General features: G+C 38.5%; 1 protein-coding gene across 1 annotated transcript in view; it reads left to right on the top strand.

Moving 5' to 3' along the window:
• SPON1 (spondin 1) overlaps positions 1 to 14415 on the top strand; it is a 179301-nt gene that overhangs the window by 160992 nt on the left and 3894 nt on the right. Inside the window, exons 8-14 of the mRNA XM_082762198.1 lie at positions 10776 to 10977; positions 11136 to 11276; positions 11730 to 11805; positions 12236 to 12418; positions 12799 to 12969; positions 13086 to 13253; positions 14159 to 14323. Of these exons, the coding sequence (XP_082618324.1) occupies positions 10776 to 10977; positions 11136 to 11276; positions 11730 to 11805; positions 12236 to 12418; positions 12799 to 12969; positions 13086 to 13253; positions 14159 to 14323 (1106 nt within the window). The remainder of the gene's footprint in view (positions 1 to 10775; positions 10978 to 11135; positions 11277 to 11729; positions 11806 to 12235; positions 12419 to 12798; positions 12970 to 13085; positions 13254 to 14158; positions 14324 to 14415) is intronic.

Raw genomic sequence — 14415 nt, forward strand, 5'->3', positions numbered from 1 at the left:
ATGCCCAGGGCATGGCCTTGACCAGGCATCTTACTGTAGAGAAAAAAAATAATTCTGTTTTCTCCCTGATTGCTTGGTACTTCTGATTTTGGTAAAACCAAACTAGCGTCAACATCCTTATTCTCCCTTATCATATTTTAACTTGACGTGGCTCACAGCAGTCAGTTGTAACAAACATTTGGATCAAAACCGTGCAGTGCTTTACGCCAGCCACGTCCCTTTGGTGGCATTTCGGGTCGGGGGCTGTGCAGAAGGCGTGTGGTGGTGGCACGGCTGGCCGGGGCCGTGCTGCCCTGCGCTGAGCAGCCTGAAGCAGAAGGGTGGTGGAAGCAGAATGGTTAGGGCCAGTCAGCCCCTGGCAAGAGCACAGCGACCCTGGCACAGAACAAAAGCATCTCGTGCACACCTGCGTGCTACAGCTGCACCTGTAGGATGTGGCCTTCCTGCAGGAATGCTTCACTTCTCTTAGGAAATGCTCCACTTTCTACAGGGACAAAAGGTAAGTGACTGATGTAGACAGAGATGGTTTAGTTTAAGCACCGGGGAAATCCGCACAACCAAAATCTGTCCAATTCAGCAGTGCTGTTATGAAATTAAAGCACCTGTGTGCACGGCCTGTATCCTGGGGATGCTCTGCCACACAGGCGATGTGCTGCGTGCCTCAGTGCCTTGCTGCCACCACCTGTCTTGGCGTGAATGTGCCTGTTCACCAAACCCAGCCAGAAATCCTCTCTTCCTGTTCTCCTCTGGAGCCAGCCAATTTGCTGTGCCTACCTCAGAATCCCAATGTCAGTGTCAAATGCTGTTCTCTACTAAATTGCTGTTAATCAGCATTGAGAGAGGGAGATTCAAATCAATGCACCTTTCAGCTCTGATAACAGAGAGGCTTTAGATAAAAAATAATGAAATGCCCAGAGCCCTACAGACTAAAGAGCTGACAACGATGTCTGTAAATTAATTTGGTGAATTAGTCTTTCTGGAACATCTTATTAAGGGTTGGTAGAATTATTCACAAGTACCACACTAAACTCCTCATGCTAAAATTCACTGAAAAGTATCTATTAATTTTCTTTAATCAACTTCAGTAGAGAAGATGCAGTTTTGAATTTTGCAGCTATTCCAGTTCCTGTTCAATTAGAAGATTCCTTATGAAATGAAGCTATACCTTTAGTCTTTTTGAAATGGTATCAAGTTATTTCAGGGTTTGCCTGAACATAGGAAAATAGCACACTCAATCACTTTGTTGTCTGAGTGAATTTGGCCAGCGGTTTCATTTTTTAGCGAGTGTAAAATACGGGAAATTTTATGTATCAGTTAGAGTTCACCTTGCATGATACTTAATACAATACCTTATTTTCTGTTGGTTTAATTTCACTGTACATTAAGTATTCGGATTGAAATTTCCATGCCAAGCTAGAGGGAAGTACAGTGTTTTACTTACATTTAAAATGTTATAATAGTTATTTAACTACAAAGGTCTTGTATTGCCATGTTTCAGAAAAATGACTTGATAATCAATGACTTGAAAAACTCATTTACATCTGACCAAGTTTAATGAATGTGTAAAGATCTCGGTATTCCCCTGGTCACTTGTTACTGTGTGGTAGCTCATTATTTCTTCTGAAACTAACCGTATTTGAGATGTCATAGAAAGCATAAGTGGATGAACAAAAGTTTTAGGAAAGATGCAGTGGAAGCTGGAAAAAGAATGTGAGAACAAATTCAGAATGCAGAGCTCACACTGATGGGGGAAACATTTTCAGTTTGAGACCTCCTGGAATGCAGAACAATTCACAATAGTAAAAGTGAGACATTTTGGTGAAACTGCAAGAAGTGGAAGAAGGCAGCGTATATGAACCAGCATTTGCACACTGTATCCTGGCCAATATTACTTTTGCAAAAAGACTTCAGTTTATATATCACAGACTAGTGTAGATGATGAAACACTTATTCTTTAGTCATTCTACAATGTGACATTTTTCTTCCATTAATTATGAGTGGGAAAAAAAAATCCTGAAGTGAAAAAAATCCTAAAACTAGAGTCATAGAACTGTTCTGAATCCAACCTATTTCCTTAGAAGCAAGCTTCTTCAAATTAAAAGCTTTAATAGGAAATATAATAAAGGCAGAAAGATTCCATTTCTGAGACGGAAAATAAATTATCTACAGAATAAATGAAAACATGTCAATTAATTTTTCTTTTTTTTTTAGTTTTATGTATTCAATTTATTCATTGAGATCTCTTTGTCATAATCCTGTATGGAAGAATGCTTTCTAGCAAAATATTTGTTAGCGGAGATGATGAAAATGCTCTATCTTAAATCTCAAGTTTCATGCTGAACTGCTCACATGGGAACAGGAGTGCTATTATAATAATCAATATTTCTCATTTTAGACTTTAAAAAAATCCAGTTAATTATAATAATTATAATAAAACAATAAATTCCTGCAGAGCTTTTTAGGGATGCTATCATACCTACTACTGAGTAAGTAGTACTTAGATAAAGTACTACTATAAAGAGATAAAGCCATAAAAAAATATATAGATAAATAAATAATTAAAACACCATATTCTGGTAGCTCTGTGCTTTTTAGGTGTAATTGTTCCCAAGCATGGATGTACTATTTGCACCCAATAGTTAAATATTTTAAATAGTTTGATGGCACGCATCCTGCGAATAGCATGTGATGCAAAGATTTTTGTTACTTTTCCCCCTCCTCCAAACTCAATGTTCTGTAAAGTGTATATTTTGATTTTTTCCTGGCTACTTTTTATTTCTATAGTGCCACTACAACATGTGTGTCTTTACTTTTTATTTCTAAAGATCTAGACTTTTTCCACAAATCCTGATCTCTCATTATCTTCCACTGTCACGTTGCACTGCCTAGCCTAAAATGGGGTTAAATCCAATATCTGCCAGTCCAGACGCAAATGAAGTTTCCTTCCACTATAAGAGACTGCAGTACTAAGAAACATTTTCAAAGTTTGGGGATTTTGTGTACAAAATGAGAGGAATGAGAAGGCCAGACAGAGTTGCTTGTTCCTATGGTAACACGATGGTGTGTCTAGCTCAGCTATTTTCTCCTTCTGTGATTTTTTTAGATAGCTGGGATGAATCCAGTGAAGTTTAATATTGGCAAAAATAGAAGAATTTAACCCCAAGTTTAATCAGAAATAGTAATGCATAAAGGACAATCTGATCTAGAAAATATATATATATGGGGGAAAAAGTTAGTTGTTGTGCCTTCTGATAAACCTCTCTGGAGCTGCAAACCAATTCTGAGTGCTCCAGCTTTGCATTTGGCAACGGTAAATGCCTGCCTTTGAGGTCTGAAAGCTTTCTGTGGTAATACCATGCCTTCCTGCAGGATATCCCTCCACCTCAATGGTGATGTGCTGTCTTAAGAACCACCATTTTCCCCCAAATCATCAGGTGGTCCTGGCTTGCAGAATGTGCTGAGGTTTAGGGGACATGCTTTGGAAGTTTCCCAGAAGTGTCGATGTCCTCCTGACAGCTGCGTGCAGGAGTCATTTGTGTTGCATGATAGCTTTATGCATCAGCAGAGCTAATCAAAACACTTCTTTTAAAAAGACTTGATTTCAAAATTAAAGTTTTCATGTAAGAAGCTGATTTAAGTGGTAACTTTATGGTCTTACACTGAAAACAGAAAATCTCCCTAACATTTTTAGAGCAGAAGTACTTGTTTCACTAAAACCAGAAGAAAAACTTGAAGTCTCAGCGAACACAGTTTAAAAATGCATATAAAATAATTGTCATTTTTACCAGGTTTGATAACTCATCTAAATCTGAAATTGAATTCAGTTGAGCTCAAAATACAGATATACATTTGGATAATTAAGACAAAGGTTTTTAACCATATGAATTTCCACTGTATTAACATTTTAGGAAGTTAGTGAGGATGAGTAAACTCTACGCCATATGCTGTCCTCATAGCCGGGTTAGCCTATTTTAATGGGTCTATGGATCTCAACTTAAATACAGAGCATAGTCTCTTATTTTTAACAGAAAACAAGATTAACTAATGCTGAGTTGTATACTAGCACCACAAGTCTAGCATAGTCCTCTGCAAATTTCTACCTCTTCCAGCACAAAGTTGCATGCTACTGTAGAGTACTGTGTTTACCAAAGTCTCCACAGTTATAGTCACATACATTGGTTAGGTTTTGAGTAAAACCTAATCAAAAAATCACATCATACCTATAAAAAGAGTTAATGTCTTAACTGTTATGTGTATTATTGAGAGTTAGGGAAATTTCATTGTTTGGCAGATGGTCTGACACCCACATAAAGAAATTCATAATTCAATCTCAAAAAGTAAGGCAGAACATATGTGTTTGCTGGAAAAGAAAAAAAATAATGTTTCAATCATTTTTTTTTGTCAGAGCAAGCACATATGGCAGTTCCATTTTCTATCACTTACCATTTACTTTCTATTTAAAATTCAAATGTCACTAGGCAGGAAAAAAAGTTGCATATTAAAACATATAAAAGACTTCCTAACAATCACTGCAAGAACTTTACACGGTTTGCTCGTCGATATTAATGGTCATCAATTAAAACAAAGTTACTCATCCCATTCTGTCTTTTCTTTTGTTTTCCTTACATGTTCCTCCCATTGATAGTTACTGTTTTATATTTTTTTCCCAACCATCTGTTGTCTTTCCTTGAGCCAAAATAATTTCCCTTCGTAATATGTGAGTAGTCATGTATGCATTTTTTTTACACAAGTCTGTGCCTATTTACTAATCCTCTGCCCTTCTTCCTGCATATGCACCAAGTAACTGGAACAATTTACTAAAGTTAACAATTTACCAGTTAAATTTCTAGCGAACAGAATCTATATGCAAAATTTAAAATTAATAAAAGAAATGAGTCTTTATTTTAGGAATATAATTTAGCCTCGTTCACTTGTCCAGACACCAAAAAGCATTTGCAGGTTTGATGAAATGGAATGTGTATCGTATTTATATCGGTGGGGAGGTGCTCGACATCTTCAGGGATTACACAGGGACCAGGGAAACATAAAAATGCTGCCTGAGCTGACAGCACCAAGTGGGATAACCACACCGAACTGGTTTGTGACCAACCTGTGGCAAGCATAGTTAGGAACAGGCCATTGTCAGAAACTGCAATCCTAACTTGAGATAGCTGAGATCTTTTTTCCTATCAGTGAAAGCCTGTTCACATTTCTTAATCATATCGTTAAATTAGAACCACGCTGAAGGTATTAAAGCAAATAGACGGCATGTTAATTAAAAAGGTATCGTTATATAAAGTAGCATTCGAGGTACGTTTAGCTGTCAATACAAAAAAAAAAAAAAAAAAAGGGCCGTAAAGAACCTGCTGTACAAAGCCCCTCGCTTTTGTAATGATTTTCAAAAATATTCAGAATAATGCTATTTATTTCAGAGCCGCATTTGTTCTGATTAGTGGCTTTAATGCCAGTGGTAATGATGTAATCCCTTACCCAGCTGTGTACACGAGTGCATATCCATGTCTTGTAGCTGGTTATAGGCACTATTTTCATTTTAATAGCTGATGTACAGCAAAGTAAGAGACTATGATGCAGGCCTTCCCCCACCCTCCCCTCTGGTAAATGGCTAAGAATTTATCACAGCTTTCTTCACTCTTTATGAAACAAAATAGACTATTACTGTCACCACCTCTGATGTGCTACTCAGACAATAACAGCTTGGCATTAAAGTACATTTCAACCTTTTTATGTGCCGTCAGTCAAATTTCATTGACTCAGCGTTCATTTTATTGTAGTTTTCTTTTCCCTGGTTCTTTTTTTTTGGGATATGGGCATGTGTAAATTAAGGTTAAATTCCTTAGGTTAATTGCTTACCTGCTGTGCCTTTAAGCAGAACATAGGAGGATTTTCTCTCTCTTTCTATGCAGCTCTCAGATTCTGTTTTTGTGTTGATGCAACTTATTTTTGTCTATGTAATGGTCCTAAGTCTTTTGCATGAATTTATGTTTTTTGTAATGTATCACCTAAATAAGTCATCTAATTTGTTAGTTGCAGACTTCTGGGAGAGCAGTATTTTCTGCTCCATTTCAAATTCTTCATTTTCATTTATTTTCTTCAAAGCCAGTGCACTTTTCAGGATGCTGTGACTTTAAGGTTCATTCAGTAAAGCAGATGCTGTGGACGTGCAGCTGGTAGGCAGTAGGTGCAGAATTGGAAGGTCAAGGAAATGTGTTTCCATGCTCGTAGTGTTATTTGTATCAACAGCAAAATGCTCTGAGTTGAATAAACAGGTCATTCATCCTGGAAAAAGTATACCTGATGTAGTGTAAGCCTCAAAAAAAAAAACAAAAAAACAAAAAACAAAAAACAACAACAACAAAAAAAACCCACAAAGATTCACCTAATGATGTATGCAGTCAACTTATTTCTTAGCTAAAAAATAGAGGGTTTACTTCATTGGTATTTTAGTACCACTTGTTATGCCTTTGTGGCTAGCACAATGTGCTTGCATTAAATGTCGGACATTGCTAGGATTTAATTAACTTGAGAATTCAATCCAAGTACAGCGTGGCACAACTTGTAGGTTACAACCTGTGTTAGGAGTCAGTTTCAAAAGCTGGTTGGTGGTGCGGGTGCTTCAAAGAACTTCTGGGGGAGGCAACTAATGGGTGGCTTTGATTAATTGATCAGGAACTGATTTCCTAAGCGCCTAGAACTTTTTAGATGCATGTTCTATAAGAAACCCTATGGGCTGTTTTAAGACTTGTTGCTCCTCTTTTACTCCCTTCCTAAGTGAATGTGTTGCCTTAACATGCAAAGCCTTGACCACACAGTATTTGCCTGGAGAAACAGTCATGAAAGATAACAGGTTTCTGAGCCTTCCCTCTCCCGTTAACCACTCACTGCTGCAGCTGACACCGGTGTTTAGCCCGACTCCAGTTTCTTTTCCTGGAAGCTGTTCTGCGGCGTCTATGCTGTTTCCCTGCAGCATAAAGTATATCCGGGTGCTCTACTCAAATAGTAAACTAAAAGTAACCTAAAGTTTTATTCAGCAAAATATTATTTTTACTGGTTTTATCCACTAACTCTCCACAATCACCTTCCTTAGCTGTGCTTTAATACATTTTATAGGCAAAGCATTAGAACACAGCAAACTTGGTTCAACACTCAAAAATATGTCTTGCAGACAGTTGTGTTTTCTATTGCATTGTCAAAGACTTTCTTAAACCCCCACTCCCAGCAGATGGCATCAGCAACTATATATTTCACCTAGGAAAAAAAAACTTGTAAAGCAAAGTCATGTTTGTGCTCTCTTAACCTTTTTAAAGAAAATAGAGGGAGAGGGGGGAGAAGCATTTTTCTTGTCTTGCTGAGTTTGTGTCATCCCTATAGCTGGAGATCCAAATAATGCTAGCAAAGAGAAAATAGAATAAAATAAAGAAAATGGGGAAAAATTAGGATGCAGGACACTGTCTAGCACTTTGCTTCACTCTGGGTTATGTGACAGGAATTGTCAGCAGGCTGATCGGGCTCACAGTGGAAAAGTACAGCCTGCTTCAAGCAAAAAAAAAGCAGCAATCCCAGCCCTGTGGGGCTCTGAAGGATGTTACCTAGAGTTTAGGATTTGCTTTGCATCCCATATTCACCTCTATTTTTATGCACGTACGTGTGTAGGGGAAGGAAATGAGCCAAGTTTGTCTTTTACAGCAAAATCAACTCAGTTATAAACCTTATGTTTTTCTTGTAGGCATTAGCAAACATTCAACCTCTGACAGATTAAAAATGCCTCGAAATGTAAAGGACTTAAACTGGCAACATTTACTTGCAATGAAAGCAGAGATAAAGATGATCTACATTCCTATTTTGTTTTTATTAGGTGCGTTCACAATATAGAAGTGAAAAAGATGGGGTTTAGCATGCACTTGTGCACATTTTCAGACTGGTTTCCTTCAGGGAGATCCACAGGCCAATTTTAGGACACCTGAGTCAGATGTGTTGTTGAGGTATGTGTGGAAGGGTCTTGCCAGCTTCATAAAGTCATCATTCATGCAGATACTGCAAATAGTTCAAATTCACAAGGTATCCTGCTTGCAGGTGTCCATGCAGAAAGTAACAACTAGAATAAGGTAGCAAGCTGAACAAATGTATTTTATGATGACACGTACTTTTATACTCTTTGTATCAAAAATTTTGAAATGTCTAAGTTAGCACGTTATGGTGTACTGCAAACAAAGTGTGTGCCATTTGTGTACAGCTAAACAAGAGTGGAGGAAGGAAAATGAGAAAACTTGCTTCCGTGCATCCTTTATTTATTTTAAATATCTGCATTACGGGTCAGTCATGGGATAAAATACCGTAAAATGGATAAAAATCTTAAAGAAGGAGCAGAACACAGCTGCTTTCTGCAGTGTCCTAAAGCTGGAGAGCTACGAGAGCCTCAGGATCAGCGGTACAATTAAGTACATGCAAAGTCGTGTAGGCAGAGCATCTCCTACTCAGTTGTGTCAGTTTCAAAATATTGCTACAGGTGGACTTAATATAATTCAAAATTAATTGTGTGTTTAATAACGTGATTAATATTTACTTTCCTAACAAAACACTCAAGGACTTAATTGTACCTTGCCTATCATAGGGATAACAAGTGATGAAAGATTTCCATTACAATGTGTCTAAAGTAGTCTTCAAGTGATTTCAAACCCTCTGCTTGCAAATAGTATAAATGTGTCTGCCTTTCCTGGATTCCTGAGAGCGTGTCTGCACAGCACTTTGAAATGTAATGTCAGGAAATGTAACGTCAGGAAATGTAACGTCAGGAAACACGTACTTACTAACTCAATATTATCTCAGGTGCTAGACCCAGCAGACGGTGGCTCCACGCTGCCCTAACTCTTCCCCTGAAAGAGCTGATCTGGGTCCCTGTTCTGCAACACACTTCTTAGACATGTTCTTAAACATAAGATCAGGTATACAAATACTTTTTTTTTTTTTTTTTTTTTTTTAACTGTGTATAGTTTAGACTTCTGCTGTGTAGTTTTAAATACAGAATTCCTTTAGGGAGCTCTTAGAAACACGCATAAGGTAGTAAGTCCTGTAGTTAATTAAAGTCAGGTAGGCTTTTTAATAATGTATATGTAATGTAAGAATAACTGCTACGTACTTGACAAATAAATATAACAGGATGCTGTATTAACAGGGAGCAGATGATACCTTCATTCATTATTTTTATTACTTTACATTAGAGCAATTGTTCCATTGAAATCCGAGTTCTGTCATGGGAAACAAAAAAGCCACTTGCATCTCTTTCTGGGAAAGGTAGGATTAGTGTCACCAAACTCTTAGAAGTTGTTTCTTACTGCACAAATTGTCTTACACTGCATTAAAGCCTCTGAGTAGAAGAGTGTCTGAAGACCCCAGAACAGAGGTGGCCAGGACATTTTACCCATGAACAACTGCCTTTTTATGCAACTTTCCTCTTGAGGGGAAAGTAGGTACACTAACTTCTTAGGCATCTTACATTTTGAAACTGCATGATAAGTACTCAAGAACACCATCCTGGGACTGTTTTGGTTTGTTTGTTTTTAATTGTACTGAGAGTACTAGGAGCCAGAATAAATGCACAAGCAAAAAAATTCCACTTTTACAGTGTGGCAAATGTTTATAGGAAGAATAAACTTCTTATGGTTGGAAAAGAACAGTGTGTGTGCACTATGCAGGTACCTAGCCCCCCAAAAACTAGGTAAAGAATACGGGGGGGGGGGGGGGGGGGGAGGGGGGAGGAGCTTACATTTAAAAATAAACATTTGTGGTCTGTATGTTCCTAAAGCAATGCATTTTAGCATAAAACTGGAGAAAACAAAACCCCAAAACAATCTGATGCTGTATCAAACCCGTAAGTAGTTCCTGTAACTGAGGGAAACTTGCACTGACAGGCTAATTTTTGGTGGAATAGGACTGCCAAAATCATGTTAAATAACTCAGCATTTGTTGTTGTTCGTGGGAAAAGTGCCACAAAGAGTTCCAGCTTTTCAGCTGTTAAACAGAAACCTTCAGTTCAGGCCTGATTTTAATGTCTCTTTGCATAGGACTGAGATAGTTGCTCCTCAGCATCTCAGCGCGCTGCGTGATTCAGCGCAATTCCTTCCCAAGAGAATGCTTGACAAAGGCTGGATGAACAGAGATGCTTTCAGATGCGCTGGCAGAAACCTGCAGAAGCCTTGGCTGACCTCTCCAGGACTGGCAGTAGCCATTAATCTCTCACTTACATGAGCATTAAAACTCTGCTAATGAGCGCTTTTTTCCACAGACACAAACTTCCAAGATCTTTGAGCACTGGGATTTGTATGATCTGTTTGCACTGGGGAACTGGGGTGTTACAAAAGCATCCCAGCGACCAGAACCTCAGCATGATTCCTGTTTTTTTTTTTTTTTGTTTGTTTGTTTGTTTTCTCTTCAAATTTTTGTGTCCTAAGAGGTTTTATTATTATTATCCTCTACTTGAGGCATAAGCACACTGCTGCAGGTTGTTACTGTTAGCTCTGTCTCACCCACTAAGCTGTACACCTCCCTAAACAGTGCCAAGGCTGTTCCTCAGATGGCACGTGGAGACCAAAAATACAGAGCGCAGTATTCGTCCTCTCCCTTGCCTGCTCCTCCATCTCTGCACACCAGACACACAGAGTCATGCCCGTGTTCACTAGTTCAGTTTGCAGCACTGGCTTCACTGCCCTCTAACAGCTAACTTGAATTCAGTTGATAGCCTTCCCATGTCCAATTTGCAGGAGAGCTGCTCCCTCTGCTGAGTTTTCTGTTGATCGCCACCGGCACCTGATGTCCTTCCTCACCATGCTTGGGCCCAGCCCGGACTGGAATGTGGGCCTGTCGGCTGAAGACCTCTGCACCAAGGACTGTGGCTGGGTTCAGAAAGTTGTTCAGGATTTAATACCCTGGGACGCCGGCACAGACAGTGGAGTTACCTATGAGGTATGTGAACTATTTGTAAAGTATTTTACATAAGTTTACCTTAAAGCAGTGAAGAACGAAAGCTATTTAATCCAAAGTAATGCCATATTTACCTTTATGCTACTCTACTAGTTTCTTTTTAAATCCTATTTATGTTTTTATTTTCTTTTTGATTGCAGTCACCTAACAAACCTACAGTTCCTCAAGAGAAGATCAGACCGCTTACAAGCTTAGATCACCCTCAAAGTCCTTTTTATGATCCAGAAGGAGGCTCTATTAAGCTGGTAGCCAGAGTTGTCATTGAGAGAATTGCACGCAAGGTATAACATACATGTATATTTATATAAAATATATTTAAAGATATTGTATATACATAGATATATAAAATCCTCAAGGAAACAAAACCACACTCTCTCAGACAAAAATTTATTCTTCCTCTTCCCACCAAATCTGCAATCCCTAACCTACCTCCAACAAAGACAGTGGCAGAAAATACCTAAAACTTTCCTAAATTTAAAACTGTCTAAATATGCTGTTTATCCTATTCCTGGTAATTAGTGCATCTGCTTAGTTACAGTTTTTTGTTGTTTGTTTTTAATACACAAGAATTAGAGGATAAAAAAAGAAAATCTTACATGATGATGTAAGGAGTTATTTAGTGTATCCTGTTGTTACTGCTGATCCTGTAGTGCCTCACAGGGTACCGTCTTAGCCCCTCCGTCTGCATACACATGAGTTTGCTGTATCTAATCTCCACAATCACTTCTTTGCAGGGAGAGCAATGCAATATTGTACCTGATAACATAGATGATATTGTGGCAGATCTAGCACCAGAAGAAAAAGAAGAAGGTACTTTTCAAATTAGTTTGTGTTGTAGTAATTTATATTTTGTTCCATTCTCCGCTATTATTTCTAGATAAAGTAAAAAACTGACAGAAGCAGAAGACCCTCTCAGTGTCAAAAAGTGATTTAGTTTTCCATCTTTTCTGGTATATGCTATTAGCCTTTCCTCTTACAGAAAAGGCATCAAATGTATACCTGGCAGATAACATTAACAGTAAAAGTAATAGAAGATAACCCTTTTGGGGTTCAACAAATAAAATGATAACTTTAAAATCAAATTTGACTTTCTTTTTTTCTTTTGGGTTAAAATGGAGCAGTTTTAAATACAGAAGGAAATAATATATTATATTAACATCTAAAGTAATCAGTAGCCAAGCAAAGAGAATCAAATGGAAAATAACATGCTTTAATGTTTACTGCCTTTTCTTATTTTTAGATGACACCCCTGAGACCTGCATATATTCCAACTGGTCCCCGTGGTCAGCCTGCAGCTCTTCTACCTGTGAAAAGGGCAAGAGGATGAGGCAGAGAATGCTTAAAGCTCAGCTGGACCTGAGTGTGCCATGTCCAGACACACAAGATTTTCAGCCATGCATGGGTCCAGGCTGCAGTGATGAAGGTAATCAAGAGGAAAGGGTGGAGAACATTTTGTGGAATAGGGACCACTCTTACTTTTCCTTCAAAGTTCTCAAAGCTGTTGGTTGCCATAAGATTTGGGTTATGTCAAAAATAAGAATAATTGCAGAAGAATGCAAATTGAAGAGGTCTGTGGTCAGCTCTGCAGTTCAGCTGAGTGGGTGCATGAAGTGCACAGGATTATAAAAGGAAAGGAGTAAAGAAAGCGATAGAGAAGACAGAATGTGTGAGGAGGCATAAAAGCAACACTGCACATTAACGGGCAGCTACAGATTTATCAGGAGAGTGGACAGCACAATTTATCAGGAGAGTGGACAGCACACATGTTAATATTAGCAATTGAAATGGTCCTCTGTATTTTAGATGGTTCCACTTGCATGATGTCTGACTGGATTACATGGTCCCCCTGTAGTGTTTCCTGTGGAATGGGAACGCGCTCTAGAGAGAGATATGTAAAACAATTCCCTGAAGATGGCTCTATGTGCAAAGTGCCTACTGAAGAGACTGAGAAATGTGTTGTAAATGAGGAATGTTGTAAGTATTTCATTTAGCTTTGTAAAATCCAGCCAATAGCAGGATCGCTGCCTGAACCTTTTTTTTTTTTATGTGAGCTCTACTAGTGAAGGATTTTCTCTATCCATTTTGAATAGCCCCTAGCAGCTGCCTTGTCACTGAATGGGGAGAGTGGGATGAATGCAGCGCGAGCTGTGGCACAGGAATGAAAAGACGACACAGAATGATCAAGATGACTCCTGCTGATGGATCTATGTGCAAGGCAGAAACTACAGAGGCAGAGAAATGCATGATGCCTGAATGCCGTAAGTGTCCGTGAATTCACCTCTTCTGCTACAGAGGCTGTTTCTGACACATTCCTCCATCACGCCACAGAACATAGCTAAACTAGACACAACATCACTTTTTCCTGTTCTCCTTCAAATTAGATCCCATAGGGAACATGTGCTATATGCTGCTTTCATCAACAGAATGAGAGTATCAGTAAAACATATTCAGTGTGCTGTTACTGTATTACCCATACAGTGGAGTGTGTATTCACAAGCCATACATAAGCAACTCTAATTTTATGGGATATGCGATCTATTTATGGCTAGAATAAAACCATGTCCTCTCATTTTAGCCCGTGAGCAGTTCAGAAATTGAGGTGCACCTTTTGTGCAACCAGCCAGCCTCCCCCTTACCCTGTCTATTAATATTGTGTTACAGTAAGAGATGGTAAGATTTTCATCAAAGACAAAAAGAAATTAAGGTATAAACGATTTTTGGTAGCTAAAGCATGGAAGATAAATAAATAAATATCCTATATTAGACTACACCAATTTGATTTCTGGTTCTGGGCATGGGAAGAATAAAGGCTTTTTACAGAAATTATTATCAAAACTTATTTCTTAAACTATTTATTCCCTGCAAGCACTGGGACTTTACAGAGATGAATAAGGTGGAGAACAACCTTATTCATGTTTATGGAGAAAAACATAGCAAAGAAAAAGTATTAAAACCAAGCAAGCCTTTTAATTTTTCTTTTTCTGAGCTTCTGCAGAAACATCATTCAGCCTGTGATTCATTTTGTCCAAAGTGACAGCAAAGTGTGACTGGTTGCAGGCAGATGAAAGATAGAAGTATATTTTTCATCTGTGTTATTTTCAAAACGTATACCTTTGTAGACGGGGTCTAACAAACATTCATTACCTTTTTATTTCCATATTAGACACTATTCCCTGCCTACTCTCCCCATGGTCTGAATGGAGCGACTGTAGCGTAACGTGCGGGAAGGGAATGCGCACCCGGCAAAGAATGCTGAAATCTGCAGCTGAGCTTGGGGACTGCAATGAGGAACTGGAGCAAGCAGAAAAATGCATGCTGCCCGAATGCCGTAAGTGTGGGGAACCTGGGAAAGAGAAGGCCTCTTTGTATGTGGTAGTCTATGGCTCCAAACTAGCATTTGTTAACATAGGGTTTTTAATT

This window comes from Aythya marila, assembly GCF_965140915.1.
Source record: "Aythya marila genome assembly, chromosome: 5".
Taxonomy (NCBI): domain Eukaryota; kingdom Metazoa; phylum Chordata; class Aves; order Anseriformes; family Anatidae; genus Aythya; species Aythya marila.